This window comes from Bombina bombina, chromosome 5 (genome assembly GCF_027579735.1).
Source record: "Bombina bombina isolate aBomBom1 chromosome 5, aBomBom1.pri, whole genome shotgun sequence".
Taxonomy (NCBI): domain Eukaryota; kingdom Metazoa; phylum Chordata; class Amphibia; order Anura; family Bombinatoridae; genus Bombina; species Bombina bombina.
Genome location: NC_069503.1, coordinates 805379584 through 805399796, shown reverse-complemented (window position 1 = coordinate 805399796; position 20213 = coordinate 805379584). Strand labels below are relative to the sequence as shown.

General features: G+C 39.4%; 1 protein-coding gene across 1 annotated transcript in view; it reads right to left on the bottom strand.

Moving 5' to 3' along the window:
* AFG3L2 (AFG3 like matrix AAA peptidase subunit 2) overlaps positions 1-20213 on the bottom strand; it is a 231269-nt gene that overhangs the window by 129103 nt on the left and 81953 nt on the right. Inside the window, exons 11-12 of the mRNA XM_053714902.1 lie at positions 4709-4816; positions 4504-4629 (exon numbers count right to left, since the gene is read on the bottom strand). Coding sequence (XP_053570877.1) covers positions 4504-4629; positions 4709-4816 — 234 coding nt within the window. The remainder of the gene's footprint in view (positions 1-4503; positions 4630-4708; positions 4817-20213) is intronic.

Genomic DNA, 20213 nt, shown 5'->3' with positions numbered 1-20213 from the left:
ATTCGAGATACTTCCTTCATAGCCAGAGGACTGTGAGTCCCTCCTTCATGATTGATGTATGCCACAGTTGTGACATTGTCTGTCACAACTGTGAACGATTCTCTCTTTAGAAGAGGCAATGACTGAAGAGCTCTGAAAATTGCACGGAGTTCCAAAATATTGATTGGTAATCTCACCTCCTGAGATTCCCAAACCCCTTGTGCTGTCAGAGACCCCCAAACAGCTCCCCAACCTGTCAGACTTGCATCTGTTGAAATTATAGTCCAGGTCGGAAGAACAAAAGAAGCCCCCTGAACTAAACGATGGTGATCTGTCCACCACATCAGAGAGTGTCTTACAATCGGTGTTAAAGATATTAATTGAGATATCTTTGTGTAATCCCTGCACCACTGTTTCAGCATACAGAGCTGAAGAGGTCGCATGTGAAAACGAGCAAAGGGGATCGCGTCCGATGCTGCAGTCATAAGACCTAGAATTTCCATGCATATAGCTACCGAAGGGAATGATTGTGACTGAAGGTTTCGACAAGCTGATATCAATTTTAGACGTCTCTTGTCCGTTAGTGACAGAGTCATCGACACTGAATCTATCTGGAAACCTAAAAAGGTTACCCTTGTCTGAGGAATCAATGAACTTTTTGGTAAATTGATCCTCCAACCATGATCTTGAAGAAACAACACAAATCGATTCGTATGAGATTCTGCTAAATGTGAAGACTGAGCAAGTACCAAGATATCGTCCAAATAAGGAAATACCACAATACCCTGTTCTCTGATTACAGACAGAAGGGCACCGAGAACCTTTGTAAAAATTCTTGGAGCTGTAGCTAGGCTAAACGGTAGAGCCACAAACTGGTAATGCTAGTCTAGGAAAGAGAATCTCAGAAACTGATAGTGATCTGGATGAATCGGAATATGCAGATATGCATCCTGTAAATCTATTGTGGACATACAATGCTCTTTCTGAACAAAAGGCAGGATAGTCCTTACAGTTACCATTTTGAATGTTGGTATCCTTACATAACGATTCAATATTTTTAGATCCAGAACTGGTCTGAAGGAATTCTCCTTCTTTGGTACAATGAAGAGATTTGAATAAAACCCCAGCCCCTGTTCCAGGACTGGAACTGGCATAATTACTCCAGCCAACTCTAGATCTGAAACACATTTCAGAAATGCTTGAGCCTTCGCTAGGTTTACTGGGACACGGGAAAGAAAAAATCTCTTTGCAGGAGGTCTTATCTTGAAGCCAATTCTGTACCCTTCTGAAACAATGTTCTGAATTCCGAGATTGTGAACGGAATTGAACCAAATTTCTTTGAAAAAACGTAATCTGCCCCCTATCAGCTGAGCTGGAATGAGGGCCGCACCTTCATGTGGACTTGGGAGCTGGCTTTGGTTTTCTAAAAGGCTTGGATTTATTCCAGACTGGAGATGGTTTCCAAACTGATACCGCTCCTGAGGATGAAGGATCAGGCTTTTATTCCTTGTTGTGACGAAAGGAACGAAAACGATTATTAGACCTAAATTTACCTTTAGATTTTTTATCCTGTGGTAAAAAAGTTCCTTTCCCTCCAGTAACAGTTGAGATAATAGAATCCAACTGAGAACCAAATAATTTATGACCCTGGAAAGAAAGGGAAAGCAGAGTAGACTTAGAAGACATATCAGCATTCCAAGTTTTAAGCCATAAAGCTCTTCTAGCTAAAATAGCTAGAGACATATACCTGACATCAACTCTAATGATATCAAAGATGGCATCACAAATAAAATTATTAGCATGTTGTAGAAGAATAATAATGCTATGAGAATTATTCCATTCCCTGGAAATTACTTCAGAAATAGCACCAGGGACAGGAAACACTTCTGGAATAACTACAGGAGATTTAAAAACCTTATCTAAACGTTTAGATTTAGTATCAAGAGGACTAGAATCCTCAATTTCTAATGCAATTAGGACTTCTTTAAGTAAAGAACGAATAAATTCCATTTTAAATAAATATGAAGATTTATCAGCATCAACCTCTGAGACAGAATCCTCTGAATCAGAAGAACCAATATCGGTATCAGAATGATGATGTTCATTTAAAAATTCATCTGAAAAATTAGAAGTTTTAAAAGACTTTTTACGTTTACTAGAAGGAGGAATAACAGACATAGCCTTCTTAATGGATTTAGAAACAAAATCTCTTATGTTATCAGGAACACTCTGAGTATTAGATGTTGACGGAACAGCAACAGGTAATGTAACAGTACTAAAGGAAATATTATCTGCATTAGCAAGTTTGTCATGACAAACAGTACAAACAACAGCTGGAGGAACAGATACCAAAAGTTTACAGCAGATACACTTAGCTTTGGTAGCTCCAGCACCAGGCAGCGATTTTCCAGAAGTATCTTCTGACTCAGCTTCAACGTGGGACATCTTGCAATATGTAATAGAAAAAACAACATATAAAGCAAAATTGATCAAATTCCTTAAATGACAGTTTCAGGAATGGGAAAAAAATGCCAGTGAACAAGCTTCTAGCAACCAGAAGCACAAAATAATGTGGAGACAATAGTGACGCCCATATTTTTTTAGCGCCAAAAAAGACGCCCACATTATTTGGCGCCTAAATGCTTTTGGCGCCAAAATGACGCCACATCCGGAACGCCGACACCTTTGGCGCAAAAAAGTCAAAAATGACGCAACTTCCGGCGACACGTATGACGCTGGAAACAAAAAAATTTGCGCCAAAAAAGTCAGCGCCAAGAATGACACAATAAAATGAAGCATTTTCAGCCCCCGCGAGCCTAACAGCCCACAGAAAAAAGTCAAATTTTAAGGTAAGAAAAAATTATTTATTCATATGCATTATCCCAAATATGAAACTGACTGTCTGAAATAAGGAACGTTGAACATCCTGAGTCAAGGCAAATAAATGTTTGAATACATATATTTAGAACTTTATATAAAAGTGCCCAACCATAGCTTAGAGTGTCACAGAAAATAAGACTTACTTACCCCAGGACACTCATCTACATGTAGTAGAAAGCCAAACCAGTACTGAAACGAGAATCAGTAGAGGAAATGGTATATATAAGAGTATATCGTCGATCTGAAAAGGGAGGTAAGAGATGAATCTCTACGACCGATAACAGAGAACCTATGAAATAGACCCCGTAGAAGGAGATCACTGCATTCAAATAGGCAATACTCTCCTCACATCCCTCTGATATTCACTGCACGCTGAGAGGAAAACCGGGCTCCAACCTGCTGCGGAGCGCATATCAACGTAGAATCTAGCACAAACTTACTTCACCACCTCCATAGGAGGCAAAGTTTGAAAAAACTGATTTGTGGGTGTGGTGAGGGGTGTATTTATAGGCATTTTGAGGTTTGGGAAACTTTGCCCCTCCTAGTAGGAATGTATATCCCATACGTCACTAGCTCATGGACTCTTGCTAATTACATGAAAGAAATAATGTATTAGGTGTTACTTATGACAATTTTGAGAGGGGCCTGGAACCTATCTCCCTCACTTCCCATTGACTTACATTATAAACTGGGTTTCAATTTACAACGGTTTCAATTTACAACCATTCCTTCTGGAACCTAACCCCGGCGTAAACTGAGGGCTACCTGTACATACACACACACACACACACACACGTGAAGGGTTATTCAGGGATTCCTGACAGATATAAGTGTACCAATGTAACAATCGCTAATTTTGAAATGGTTTGGAAATAGCAAAGTGCTACTTGTATTTATTGCCCTATAACTTGCAAAAAAAGCAAAGAACATGTAAACATTGGGTATTCCTAAACTCGGAACAAATTTGAAACTATTTAGCATGGGTGTTTTTTGGTGGTTGTAGATGTGTAACAGATTTTGGGGGTCAAAGTTAGAAAAAGTGTGTTTTTTTCCATTTTTTCAATCATATTTTATCATTTTTTTTATAGTAAATTATAAGGTATGATGAAAATAATGGTATCTTTAGAAAGTCCATTTAATGGCAAGAAAAATGGTATATAATATGTGTGGGTACAGTAAATGAGTAAGAGGAAAATTACAGCCAAACACAAACACAGCAGAAATTTAAAAATAGCCCTGGTCCCAAATGGTCAACAAATGGAAAAGTGGTCTGGTCACTAAGGGGTTAAAAAAGGGTCAGTCATTGGCAAAAAATATAATTAAAATGATGCACTGTGTAAAGCCCACTTAAAATCAATACCTAGATGTTTATGATCAGTTTTAACCATCTCATGTAATTATTTGTGACATGCTATAGACAGCAACACTACAGGTTGTGCAGACAGGCTGAGAATACACGCATACATGAAGCGTCTCCCTGTACACTACATGCTTGTCTGAATAAGCCTGACTTACCATACTACAGACCTAAGGTTACAGATCGACTTAACTAGTTCTTTTATGTATTTTGATTTATTTTACAAAATTACTGTTGGAGAATATAAAGAATTGATATATTGCAACATACATCATCTATTATCCTACCTGAGAATCCAGGTGTTAATGCCGCAAGCTTTCTTGCAATAACTTCTCTCTCGATAGAGGCATCTAGCTTTAGTGGTCTGAGGTGAACCTTAAAAATAGATGCTCTGCCTTTAATGTCAGGAGGTCCTATCAATGGGAGAGGGGAAATATTATATAGTATGTGCTACAATACAAAACATTGTCTCTCATGTTAAATTTCACTCACCTATGTAAATCTGCCTGTCAAACCGACCAGGTCTCATTAGAGCAGGGTCCAGTATATCTGGTCTGTTTGTGCCTGCTAACACTACTACATTTGTTGTAGTATTAAACCCTGTGGGGAAAAACAAAGAGGTAATGATCTAGCAAACAAACTGACAATCACCTTAAGCATTAATAAGCAAATATGCAATGCAGGATTTAAATTTGACATTAGATGAATTTGAATTAAAGGGATATGAAACCCAAAAGGTTTCTTTTGTGATTCAGACAGAGCATACCATTTTAAAAATAAACATTACAATATACTGGTATTCTTTGTTGAAGAGATACCTAAGGTAGGTATCTGGAGCACTAGATGACAGGAAATAGTGCTACCATCTACAAAACCGCTGGTGTTTAGTGCTACAGACCCATGGACTCTCTGACCTTATGTACCTGAATTTCAACAAAAAATATAAAAGATAAATACAATTTGTTAATAGAAGTAAATGAGAAAGTTGTTTAAAACATGCTCTATCAGAATCATGAAAGAAGAAACAACTTGGGTTTCATGTCCCTTTAATAACACAATAATATAAGAAATGAACAGTGTTGAAAAAAAAAAAAAAAAAAAAAAAAAGTAGAAAGCTCATGAAAATCAGGTCACAAAAGTTTTTATCTGTAAGAGGAGGAATAAAAAGTTAAAACATGAGAGAAAGCAAGAAAATATCAGCAATAATGTTATTAGTATTGTTTATACACTTATATGGGAGCCAATAAAAAAAAAACTTAAAGGGACACTCAACACCAGACTTTTTGTTGTTTTAAAAGATGGATAATCCCTTAAAATGACCAATTCCCCAGTTTTGCATAACCAACAAAGTTATAATTACACGTGTTACCTCTGTAATTACCTTGCATCTAAACCTCAGCAGACTGCCCCTTATTTCAGTTCTTTTGACAGACTTGCATTTTAGCCAATCAGAGCTGACTCCATGGTAAATTCACGTGCATGAGCTCAATGTTATCTATATGAAACACATTAACTAATGCCCTCTAGTGGTGGAAAACTATCAAAATGCATTTAGATTAGAGGAGGCCTTCAAGGTCTAATAAATTAGCATATGAACCTCCTACGTTTAGCTTTCAAGTAAGAACTACAGAAATGTAGGACACGTCTTTTTCCCCCCCCCCAAGACAGTCTAATGCATTATTTCCCACCATTTTTTAAACCAAGTATAACTGCGTGGTAAAAAAACCAAAAAAAAAAAACCCCCAGGGTAGACATAATCTATACCATGCTCGTCTAATATAAGACCCTGGGAGGCCAGAATGCAGAATTCCCCCACAGTGCATTTTATTCACCCCTCCACTTCTCAAATCTCATTATTGTATGGGCCTGAAAGGGGATGGAAATTTGTAGTGCTCTATCATTATATGAGTGATATTCCTCTGTGAGAACAGATATGCAAAGGTACTGTATGAATGTCCAATTGGGTCTATACAATATAATCCCAGCATTAAGCCAAAACAATTACATATTATATACAGCATATGCCACTTCAAATGTGTACACAAGTATTTTCTGTTTTAATAAACTCTTCATCAAACAAAATAAATTATCCAAAGTGTTTCTTCCTTTTAACACTCAGAAAAACTATGATCTATGTCAACGAATTATTTTGGTTCTCTCATAATTCATTCTATTTTTTTTAATTGTTCAACCCACTTACCTTCCCTACTTTTCATCCCTCTTCTCCACTTATCCATTATTGTGTCTTTCTTAGATAATTCCAAGGACAAAAGATAAGGTCTCAGTCTGGCTGTTTAGAAACATTAGTCTAATGCAGGATTTCCACAACTCCAGTCATTAGGAGCCACTAACAAGCACAATTTCTAAAATTACCTCAGATGATAACAGGTTAGATAACCACAATTAATAAGTAGCTTATTTTATTACCTGTGCGGCAATTCTGATATTCCAAAAAACTGTCCTGTTAGTGGGTGGGAAACCTTTGTATAAATGTAAAAAAGTTTTCCATAAATCTTACATGAACTTTAAAAAGGGACATGAATACCAAAATTTGTCTTTCAAGATTCAGATAGAACATGCAATTTTGAATAACTTCATAATTTACTTCGATTAACACATTTTCTTTGTTCTTCATTGTTGAAAAGCAGGGGCGGTAGGTTCAGGAGCGTACACGTGTCTTCAGCATTATAAGGCAGCAGTTTTGAAAGAATGTTATACAATAGCACTAGATGGCAATACTTTTTCCTGTCATGCAGTACTCCAGATGTGCAATTTTGACAATAGAAGTAAATTGGAAACTTTCTCTCTTTTATTTTCTGTCTGAATCACAAAAAACTTTTGGGGAGGAGGTTTTTTTTGTCCCTTTATTTATGCATTTGAAATTATTAACTGCATTTCAACAGATCTGCAAGCAAAAATAGTTTTAACAGTGTTTAAAACATAGAATTCTCTGCAAAAGCATATGGAGTGCTCTTCATTCCCAGGACACATCCCTTTAAGAGATGTAAACGAGTCACTGCACTGATTAACCAAACACTGTGCAGTATGCAAGAATGTCAGGTTACTGCATTCTATGGAATGAACTCCAGTTTCTCTGCTTGAAACACCCACATTTTCAGAGCTACATTACAGGTGAAATGAATAATGAAAGTACATTGCAATGATTTTATTAAAGGGATAGTTTACACCAGAATTTTTATTGTTTAAAAATATAGATAATCCCTTTATTACACAGTTTTGCATAACCAACACAGTTATATTAATATACTTTTTACCTCTGTGAGTAATTTATATCTAAGCCTCTGCAGACTGCCCCCTTATTTAAGTTCTTTTGACAGACATCCATTTTAGGCAATCAACGCTGACTCCTAGGTAACCCCACGGGCGTGAGCACAATGTCATCTATGTAGCAAACATGAACTAACACCCTCTAGTTGTGAAAAAAAATGCATTCAGATAAGAGGCAACCTTTAAGGGCTAAGAAATTAGCATATGAGCCTCCATAGTTTAGCTTTCAACTTAGAATTCCAAGACAACAAAACAAAATTGATGATAAAAGTACATTGGAAAGTTATTTAAAATGACATGTCCTATCTGAATCATGAAAGTTTATTTGACTAGACTGTCCCTTTAATTATACATAGTTCCAATATGTTATGGGGAATTAAATGTTGAGTTTACTGCCCCTTTAAAAAGGAAACAAAACCACAGCTAAAATGCAATATTAAAAAAATCCTTTGCTTATTTATCTCCTACAGATTTGTGTCTGATTTTGCAAGTGTACATACATTTCTACCAAAATGCTGCTCATAACACCACAGCCCTAGTAATAGAAAATTATATGATAGAAGCTTTAATTTTCCAAAGAAACAAAATAAATAGAATTAGGGCCAAGTAAATGAGTGGACTGAATGCATGGGAGACGTATAAGAAGTTAGTTCACTGCTTGTGAGAATAAGGATTGAGAAGTTGCTTCAAAAGTTAAATTGTGAAGATGGCTCTAAAAGAAAACTTCTCATGGGATGAGTGGATGGCGATTTTGGCAGACAAATACAATTTGAAAGACCTGGCGAGTTGTTTGAAGTGGAATCCAAAAATAAAGTATTGAGTAAAAGGTAAAGCCAAGGCAGTGGATATTATTATTATTAATATCATCAACAATTATGAAGATACATGTGGCAGGGACATTTATCGGAGGGAAGATATTGAGATCTATGTTGAATATTAGGTAGTGATGTGAAATAAAAAAAATCTGTGGTTGGGAGACTAGTCATGGGCACTAGATCTCAGGTGCAATGATTGATAGAGGTACTAGAAAGGACAAATATGTGTCTACCTTGCTGGGCAAGTTTGTGGGTGCACAGTAGAAGGGAACATAAGGCCCTGCACACAGTGCTTTCATAATGGCCTAAGCTGTTGTGCAATTCCTGTTTATGCACCAGATCTGCACAAAACTAAAAAACTGTATTATAAATAAGCAAGAAAAGGGAGTAAATACTTATTTCAAAGACATCTTCATTAAATATAGATCTGTTTATCCCCCATCTGGTTTAATTACTCTGCAATCATTGGAGGCATGATATGGTTCTGACTGAAGGTACTTTATATGTTATCAAATTGTTGCTCCACTGGTTATGCCTCCCACCTGTAGCATTTTGCACATGAGATCCTAAGGACACCCTCATTTAATTAAAATAGCCTTATTGTATTATATTTAAATTGAGATCTGCTTTTGTTACTGAAGAAACACTAACAACCTCACAATTGTCACATTCTATATTGAGATAGTTCGTGAAGGAATAAAGTTGGCTACAGAACACAATAGCTTCCTGGAAGGGCATAAGCAGATTACTACTAGAGATTGAAGAGGCACGTGAAACTCTCTCCCTTACTTAAAAAGGGACATTAAACCCAAAAAAATTATTTCAGGATTCAGATAGAGGATACAATTTTTAAAAATATTCCAATTTACTTCATTCTTGTGTTATTCTTTGTTGAAGAGATAGCTAGGAAGGTAGCGTGCACATGCCTGAAGCACTACACGACAGAAAAACAAAATTTATGCTTACCTGATAAATTTCTTTCTCTTGGGGTGTATCCAGTCCACGGGTTCATCCATTACTTGTGGGATATTCTCTTTCCCAACAGGAAGTTGCAAGAGGACACCCACAGCAGAGCTGTCTATGTAGCTCCTCCCCTAACCCCCACCTCCAGTCATTCGACCGAAGACAAGCAAGAAAAAGGAGAAACTATAGGGTGCAGTGGTGACTGTAGTTTTAAAAATAAAAACACCTGCCTTAAAGTGACAGGGTGGGCCATGGACTGGATACACCACAAGAGAAAGAAATTTATCAGGTAAGCATAAATTTTGTTTTCTCTTGTAAGGTGTATCCAGTCCACGGGTTCATCCATTACTTGTGGGATACCAATACCAAAGCTTTAGGACACGGATGAAGGGAGGGACAAGGCAGGAACTTAAACGGAAGACACCACTGCCTGTAAGACCTTTCTCCCAAAAATAGCCTCCGAAGAAGCAAAAGTATCAAATTTGTAAAATTTAGAAAAAGTATGAAGCGAAGACCAAGTCGCCGCCTTACAAATCTGTTCAACAGAGGCCTCATTTTTAAAAGCCCATGTGGAAGCTACCGCTCTAATAGAATGAGCTGTAATTCTTTCAGGAGGCTGCTGGCCAGCAGTCTCATAAGCTAACCGGAATATGCTTCTCAGCCAAAAAGAAAGAGAAGTTGCCGAAGCCTTTTGGCCTCTCCTCCTTCCAGAGTAGACAACAAACAATGCAGATGTTTGACGAAAATCCTTAGTAGCTTGTAAATAAAACTTTAAAGAACGAACCATGTCAAGATTGTGTAACAGACTTCCTTCTTTGAAGAAGGATTAGGACACAGTGACAGAACAACCATTTCCTGATTGATATTCTTATTAGATACTACCTTAGGAAGAAACCCAGGTTTGGTACGCAAAACTACCTTATCTGCATGGAAGATCAGATAAGGGGAATCACAATGTAAGGCAAATAACTCTGAAACTCTTAGAGCCAAAGAGATGGCCACTAAGAACAGAACTTTCAGAGAAAAAAGCTTAATATCTATGGAATGCAAAGGTTCAAACGGCACCCGTTGAAGAACTTTAAGAACTAAATTTAAACTCCATGGCAGAGCAACAGGTTTAAACACAGTCTTGATTCTAACTAAAGCATGACAAAACGCCTGAACGTCTGGAACATCTGCCAGACGCTTGTGCAAAAGAATAGACAGAGCAGAAATCTGTCCCTTTAAGGAACTAGCTGATAATCCCTTTTCCAATCCTTCTTGGAGAAAAGATAAAAATCCTAGGAATCCTGACCTTACTCTATGAGTAACCCTTGGATTCACACCAATGAAGATATTTACACCATATTTTATGATAGATTTTCCTGGTGACAGGCTTTCGAGCCTGAATCAAGGTATCAATGACCGACTCGGAGAAACCACGTTTTGATAAAATCAAGCGTTCAATCTCCAAGCAGTCAGACGCAGAGAAATTAGATTTGGATGTTTGAATGGACCTTGGAGTAGAAGGTCCTGCCTCAGCGGTAGAGTCCATGGTGGAAAAAATGACATGTCCACCAGATCTGCATACCAAGTCCTGCGTGGCCACGCAGGTGCTATCAAAATCACCGAAGCTCTCTCCTGCTTGATCTTGGCAATCAGACGAGGGAGGAGAGGAAATGGTGGAAACACATAAGCCAGGCTGAAGGACCAGGGCACTGCTAGAGCATCTATCAGCGCATCCTGGGGATCCCTTGACCTGGACCCGTAACAAGGAAGCTTGGCGTTCTGACGAGACGCCATCAGATCCAGTTCTGATTTGCCCCATAGTTGAATCAGCTGGGAAAATACCTCCGGATGGAGCTCCCACTCCCCCGGATGAAAAGTCTGCCTCCCAGTTCTCTACTCCTGGGATATGGATAGCTGAGAGATGGCAAGAGTGAACCTCTGCCCATAGAATTATCTTTGAAACTTCCATCATTGCCTTGTTCCCCCCTGATGGTTGATATAGGCTACAGTCGTGATATTGTCCGACTGAAATCTGATGAACCTGGCCGCAGCTAGTTGAGGCCAAGCCTGAATATCGCTCTTAGTTCCAGAATGTTTATCGGAAGGAGGGCTTCCTCCTGAGTCCACGAACCCTGAGCCTTCAGGGAATGCAAGACTGCGACCCAGCCCAGAAGGCTGGCATCTGTCATCACTATAGTCCACTCTGGTCTGCAGAAACTCATTCCCCTGGACAGATGGACCAGAGATATAAATCTGTGTAGTCCCCATTCCACTGATTGAGCATGCAAAGTTGCAGTGGTCTGAGATGTAGGCGGGCAAACGGAACTATGTCCATTGCCGCTACCATTAGGCCGATCATTTCCATACACTGAGCCACTGACGGCCGAGAAGTGGAATGAAGAGCACGGCAGGAAGTTAGAAGCTTTGATATCCTGACCTTAAAGTGACAGGGTGGGCCGTGGACTGGATACACCACAAGAGAAAGAAATTTATCAGGTAAGCATAAAACATAATTTATGTAAGAACTTACCTGATAAATTCATTTCTTTCATATTAGCAAGAGTCCATGAGCTAGTGACGTATGGGATATACATTCCTACCAGGAGGGGCAAAGTTTCCCAAACCTCAAAATGCCTATAAATACACCCCTCACCACACCCACAATTCAGTTTAACGAATAGCCAAGAAGTGGGGTGATAAAAAAAGTGCGAAAGCATATAAAATAAGGAATTGGAATAATTGTGCTTTATACAAAATCATAACCACCACAAAAAAGGGCGGGCCTCATGGACTCTTGCTAATATGAAAGAAATGAATTTATCAGGTAAGTTCTTACATAAATTATGTTTTCTTTCATGTAATTAGCAAGAGTCCATGAGCTAGTGACGTATGGGATAATGATTACCCAAGATGTGGATCTTTCCACACAAGAGTCACTAGAGAGGGAGGGATAAAATAAAGACAGCCAATTCCTGCTGAAAATAATCCACACCCAAAATAAAGTTTAACGAAAAACATAAGCAGAAGATTCAAACTGAAACCGCTGCCTGAAGTACTTTTCTACCAAAAACTGCTTCAGAAGAAGAAAATACATCAAAATGGTAGAATTTAGTAAAAGTATGCAAAGAGGACCAAGTTGCTGCTTTGCAAATCTGATCAACCGAAGCTTCATTCCTAAACGCCCAGGAAGTAGAAACTGACCTAGTAGAATGAGCTGTAATTCTCTGAGGCGGAGTTTTACCCGACTCAACATAGGCAAGATGAATTAAAGATTTCAACCAAGATGCCAAAGAAATGGCAGAAGCTTTCTGGCCTTTTCTAGAACCGGAAAAGATAACAAATAGACTAGAAGTCTTTCGGAAAGATTTAGTAGCTTCAACATAATATTTCAAAGCTCTAACAACATCCAAAGAATGCAACGATATCTCCTTAGAATTCTTAGGATTAGGACATAATGAAGGAACCACAATTTCTCTACTAATGTTGTTGGAATTCACAACTTTAGGTAAAAATTCAAAAGAAGTTCGCAACACCGCCTTATCCTGATGAAAAATCAGAAAAGGAGACTCACAAGAAAGAGCAGATAATTCAGAAACTCTTCTGGCAGAAGAGATGGCCAAAAGGAACAAAACTTTCCAAGAAAGTAATTTAATGTCCAATGAATGCATAGGTTCAAACGGAGGAGCTTGAAGAGCCCCCAGAACCAAATTCAAACTCCAAGGAGGAGAAATTGACTTAATGACAGGTTTTATACGAACCAAAGCTTGTACAAAACAATGAATATCAGGAAGAATAGCAATCTTTCTGTGAAAAAGAACAGAAAGAGCAGAGATTTGTCCTTTCAAGGAACTTGCGGACAAACCTTTATCTAAACCATCCTGAAGAAACTGTAAAATTCTCGGTATTCTAAAAGAATGCCAAGAAAAATGATGAGAAATACACCAGGAAATATAAGTCTTCCAGACTCTATAATATATCTCTCTAGATACAGATTTACGAGCCTGTAACATAGTATTAATCACAGAGTCAGAGAAACCTCTTTGACGAAGAATCAAGCGTTCAATCTCCATACCTTTAAATTTAAGGATTTCAGATCCTGATGGAAAAAAGGACCTTGTGACAGAAGGTCTGGTCTTAACAGAAGAGTCCACGGTTGGCAAGAGGCCATCCGGACAAGATCCGCATACCAAAACCTGTGAGGCCATGCCGGAGCTACCAGCAGAACAAACGAGCATTCCTTCAGAATCTTGGAGATTACTCTTGGAAGAAGAACTAGAGGCGGAAAGATATAGGCAGGATGATACTTCCAAGGAAGTGATAATGCATCCACTGCTTCCGCCTGAGGATCCCGGGATCTGGACAGATACCTGGGAAGTTTCTTGTTTAGATGGGACGCCATCAAATCTATTTCTGGAAGTTCCCACATTTGAACAATCTGAAGAAATACCTCTGGGTGAAGAGACCATTCGCCCGGATGCAACGTTTGGCGACTGAGATAATCCGCTTCCCAATTGTCTACACCTGGGATATGAACCGCAGAGATTAGACAGGAGCTGGATTCCGCCCAAACCAAAATTCGAGATACTTCTTTCATAGCCAGAGGACTGTGAGTTCCTCCTTGATGATTGATGTATGCCACAGCTGTGACATTGTCTGTCTGAAAACAAATGAACGATTCTCTCTTCAGAAGAGGCCAAAACTGAAGAGCTCTGAAAATTGCACGGAGTTCCAAAATATTGATCGGTAATCTCACCTCCTGAGATTCCCAAACTCCTTGTGCCGTCAGAGATCCCCATACAGCTCCCCAACCTGAGAGACTTGCATCTGTTGAAATTACAGTCCAGGTCGGAAGCACAAAAGAAGCCCCCTGAATTAAACGATGGTGATCTGTCCACCACGTTAGAGAGTGTCGAACAATCGGTTTTAAAGATATTAATTGAGAATAATTGTGACTGAAGGTTTCGACAAGCTGCAATCAGTTTTAGACGTCTTTTGTCTGTTAAAGACAGAGTCATGGACACTGAATCTATCTGGAAACCCAGAAAGGTTACCCTTGTCTGAGGAATCAATGAACTTTTTGGTAAATTGATCCTCCAACCATGATCTTGAAGAAACAACACAAGTCGATTCGTATGAGATTCTGCTAAATGTAAAGACTGAGCAAGTACCAAGATATCGTCCAAATAAGGAAATACCACAATACCCTGTTCTCTGATTACAGACAGAAGGGCACCGAGAACCTTTGTAAAAATTCTTGGAGCTGTAGCTAGGCCAAACGGCAGAGCCACAAACTGGTAATGCTTGTCCAGAAAAGAGAATCTCAGGAACTGATAATGATCTGGATGAATCGGAATATGCAGATATGCATCCTGTAAATCTATTGTGGACATATAATTCCCTTGCTGAACAAAAGGCAAGATAGTCCTTACAGTTACCATCTTGAACGTTGGTATCCTTACATAACGATTCAATATTTTTAGATCCAGAATTGGTCTGAAGGAATTCTCTTTCTTTGGTACAATGAAGAGATTTGAATAAAACCCCATCCCCTGTTCCTGAACTGGAACTGGCATAATTACTCCAGTCAACTCTAGATCTGAAACACAATTCAGAAATGCTTGAGCTTTTACTGGATTTACTGGGACACGGGAAAGAAAAAATCTCTTTGCAGGAGGTCTCATCTTGAAACCAATTCTGTACCCTTCTGAAACAATGTTCTGAATCCAAAGATTGTGAACAGAATTGATCCAAATTTCTTTGAAAAAACGTAACCTGCCCCCTACCAGCTGAGCTGGAATGAGGGCCGCACCTTCATGTGGACTTAGAAGCAGGCTTTGCCTTTCTGGCTGGCTTGGATTTATTCCAGATTGGAGATGGTTTCCAAACTGAAACTGCTCCTGAGGATGAAGGATCAGACTTTTGTTCTTTGTTGAAACGAAAGGAACGAAAACGATTATTAGCCCTGTTTTTACCTTTAGATTTTTTATCCTGTGGCAAAAAAGTTCCTTTCCCACCAGTAACAGTTGAAATAATAGAATCCAACTGAGAACCAAATAATTTGTTACCCTGGAAAGAAATGGAAAGTAGAGTTGATTTAGAAGCCATATCAGCATTCCAAGTCTTAAGCCATAAAGCTCTTCTGGCTAAAATAGCTAGAGACATAAACCTGACATCAACTCTGATAATATCAAAGATGGCATCACAGATAAAATTATTAGCATGCTGAAGAAGAAGAATAATATCATGAGAATCATGATGTGTTACTTGTTGCGCTAAAGTTTCCAACCAAAAAGTTGAAGCTGCAGCAACATCAGCCAAAGATATAGCAGGTCTAAGAAGATTACCTGAACACAGATAAGCTTTTCTTAGAAAGGATTCAATTTTCCTATCTAAAGGATCCTTAAACGAAGTACCATCTGACGTAGGAATAGTAGTACGTTTAGCAAGGGTAGAAATAGCCCCATCAACTTTAGGGATTTTGTCCCAAAATTCTAATCTGTCAGACGGCACAGGATATAATTGCTTAAAACGTTTAGAAGGAGTAAATTAATTACCCAATTTATCCCATTCTTTGGAAATTACTGCAGAAATAGCATTAGGAACAGGAAAAACTTCTGGAATAACCACAGGAGATTTAAATACCTTATCCAAACGTTTAGAATTAGTATCAAGAGGACCAGAATCCTCTATTTCTAAAGCAATTAGAACTTCTTTAAGTAAAGAACGAATAAATTCCATTTTAAATAAATATGAAGATTTATCAGCATCAACCTCTGAGACAGAATCCTCTGAACCAGAAGAGTCATCAGAATCAGAATGATGATGTTCATTTAAAAATTCATCTGTAGGGAGAGAAGTTTTAAAAGATTTTTTACGTTTACTAGAAGGAGAAATAACAGACATAGCCTTCTTTATGGATTCAGAAACAAAATCTCTTATGTTATCAGGAACATTCTGCACCTTAGATGTTGAAGGAACTGCAACAGGCAATGGTACTTTACTAAAGGAAATATTATCTGCATTAACAAGTTTGTCATGACAATCAATACAAACAACAGCTGGAGGAATAGCTACCAAAAGTTTACAGCAGATACACTTAGCTTTGGTAGATCCAGCACTAGACAGCGATTTTCCTGTAGTATCTTCTGACTCAGATGCAACGTGAGACATCTTGCAATATGTAAGAGAAAAAACAACATATAAAGCAAAATTGATCAAATTCCTTAAATGACAGTTTCAGGAATGGGAAAAAATGCCAAAAAACAAGCTTCTAGCAACCAGAAGCAATGAAAAATGAGACTTAAATAATGTGGAGACAAAAGCGACGCCCATATTTTTTAGCGCCAAATAAGACGCCCACATTATTTGGTGCCTAAATGCTTTTGGCGCCAAAAATGACGCCACATCCGGAACGCCGACATTTTTGGCGCAAAATAACGTCAAAAAAATGACGCAACTTCCGGCGACACGTATGATGCTGGAAACGGAAAAGAATTTTTGCGCCAAAAAAGTCCGCGCCAAGAATGACGCAATAAAATGAAGCATTTTCAGCCCCCGCGAGCCTAACAGCCCACAGGGAAAAAGAGTCAAATTTTTGAAGGTAAGAAAAAAATGATTAAATCAAATGCATTATCCCAAATATGAAACTGACTGTCTGAAAAATAAGGAAAGTTGAACATTCGGAGTCAAGGCAAATAAATGTTTGAATACATATATTTAGAACTTTATAAACAAAGTGCCCAACCATAGCTTAGAGTGTCACAGAAAATAAGATTTACTTACCCCAGGACACTCATCTACATGTTTGTAGAAAGCCAAACCAGTACTGAAACGAGAATCAGCAGAGGTAATGGTATATATAAGAGTATATCGTCGATCTGAAAAGGGAGGTAAGAGATGAATCTCTACGACCGATAACAGAGAACCTATGAAATAGACCCCGTAGAAGGAGATCACTGCATTCAAATAGGCAATACTCTCCTCACATCCCTCTGACATTCACTGCACGCTGAGAGGAAAACCGGGCTCCAACTTGCTGCGGAGCGCATATCAACGTAGAATCTAGCACAAACTTACTTCACCACCTCCATCGGAGGCAAAGTTTGTAAAACTGAATTGTGGGTGTGGTGAGGGGTGTATTTATAGGCATTTTGAGGTTTGGGAAACTTTGCCCCTCCTGGTAGGAATGTATATCCCATACGTCACTAGCTCATGGACTCTTGCTAATTACATGAAAGAAATTTTGTTTTCTCTTGTAAGGTGTATCCAGTCCACGGGTTCATCCATTACTTGTGGGATACCAATACCAAAGCTTTAGGACACGGATGAAGGGAGGGACAAGGCAGGAACTTAAACGGAAGACACCACTGCCTGTAAGACCTTTCTCCCAAAAATAGCCTCCGAAGAAGCAAAAGTATCAAATTTGTAAAATTTAGAAAAAGTATGAAGCGAAGACCAAGTCGCCGCCTTACAAATCTGTTCAACAGAGGCCTCATTTTTAAAAGCCCATGTGGAAGCTACCGCTCTAATAGAATGAGCTGTAATTCTTTCAGGAGGCTGCTGGCCAGCAGTCTCATAAGCTAACCGGATTATGCTTCTCAGCCAAAAAGAAAGAGAAGTTGCCGAAGCCTTTTGGCCTCTCCTCCTTCCAGAGTAGACAACAAACAATGCAGATGTTTGACGAAAATCCTTAGTAGCTTGTAAATAAAACTTTAAAGAACGAACCATGTCAAGATTGTGTAACAGACTTCCTTCTTTGAAGAAGGATTAGGACACAGTGACAGAACAACCATTTCCTGATTGATATTCTTATTAGATACTACCTTAGGAAGAAACCCAGGTTTGGTACGCAAAACTACCTTATCTGCATGGAAGATCAGATAAGGGAAATCACAATGTAAGGCAGATAACTCTGAAACTCTTAGAGCCAAAGAGATGGCCACTAAGAACAGAACTTTCAGAGAAAAAAGCTTAATATCTATGGAATGCAAAGGTTCAAACGGCACCCGTTGAAGAACTTTAAGAACTAAATTTAAACTCCATGGCGGAGCAACAGGTTTAAACACAGTCTTGATTCTAACTAAAGCATGACAAAACGCCTGAACGTCTGGAACATCTGCCAGACGCTTGTGCAAAAGAATAGACAGAGCAGAAATCTGTCCCTTTAAGGAACTAGCTGATAATCCCTTTTCCAATCCTTCTTGGAGAAAAGATAAAATCCTAGGAATCCTGACCTTACTCTATGAGTAACCCTTGGATTCACACCAATGAAGATATTTACATCATATTTTATGATAGATTTTCCTGGTGACAGGCTTTCGAGCCTGAATCAAGGTATCAATGACCGACTCGGAGAAACCACGTTTTGATAAAATCAAGCGTTCAATCTCCAAGCAGTCAGACGCAGAGAAATTAGATTTGGATGTTTGAATGGACCTTGGAGTAGAAGGTCCTGCCTCAGCGGTAGAGTCCATGGTGGAAAAAATGACATGTCCACCAGATCTGCATACCAAGTCCTGCGTGGCCACGCAGGTGCTATCAAAATCACCGAAGCTCTCTCCTGCTTGATCTTGGCAATCAGACGAGGGAGGAGAGGAAATGGTGGAAACACATAAGCCAGGCTGAAGGACCAGGGCACTGCTAGAGCATCTATCAGCGCATCCTGGGGATCCCTTGACCTGGACCCGTAACAAGGAAGCTTGGCGTTCTGACGAGACGCCATCAGATCCAGTTCTGATTTGCCCCATAGTTGAATCAGCTGGGAAAATACCTCCGGATGGAGCTCCCACTCCCCCGGATGAAAAGTCTGCCTCCCAGTTCTCTACTCCTGGGATATGGATAGCTGAGAGATGGCAAGAGTGAACCTCTGCCCATAGAATTATCTTTGAAACTTCCATCATTGCCTTGTTCCCCCCTGATGGTTGATATAGGCTACAGTCGTGATATTGTCCGACTGAAATCTGATGAACCTGGCCGCAGCTAGTTGAGGCCAAGCCTGAATATCGCTCTTAGTTCCAGAATGTTTATCGGAAGGAGGGCTTCCTCCTGAGTCCACGAACCCTGAGCCTTCAGGGAATGCAAGACTGCGCCCCAGCCCAGAAGGCTGGCATCTGTCATCACTATAGTCCACTCTGGTCTGCGGAAACTCATTCCCCTGGACAGATGGACCCGAGATATAAATCTGTGTAGTCCCCATTCCACTGATTGAGCATGCAAAGTTGCAGTGGTCTGAGATGTAGGCTGGCAAACGGAACTATGTCCATTGCCGCTACCATTAGGCCGATCATTTCCATACACTGAGCCACTGACGGCCGAGAAGTGGAATGAAGAGCACGGCAGGAAGTTAGAAGCTTTGATATCCTGACCTCTGTCAGAAAAATTTTCATTTCTACTGAATCTATCAGAGTTCCTAGGAAGGAAACTCTTGTGAGAGGAGAGAGAGAGAACTCTTTTCTCTGTTCACTTTCCACCCGTGAGACCTCAGAAAGGCCAGAACAATGTCCGTATGGGACTTGGCGATTTGAAAAGTTGACGCCTGGATTAGAATGTCGTCTAGGTAAGGAGCCACCGCTATGCCCCGTGGCCTTAGAACCGCCAGAAGAGACCCTAGAACCTTTGTAAAGATTCTTGGTGCCGTGGCTAACCCGAAGGGAAGAGCCACAAACTGGTAATGCCTGTCTAGGAAGGCAAACCTTAGGAACTGATGATGATCTCTGTGAATCGGAATGTGGAGATAAGCATCCTTTAAGTCCACGGTAGTCATATATTGACCCTCCTGGATCATAGGAAGGATGGTTCGGATTGTCTCCATCTTGAAGGATGGGACCCTGAGAAATTTGTTTAGGATCTTGAGATCCAAGATTGGTCTGAAAGTGCCCTCTTTTTTGGGAACTATAAACAGGTTTGAATAGAAACCCTGACCCTGTTCCTCCCTTGGAACTGAG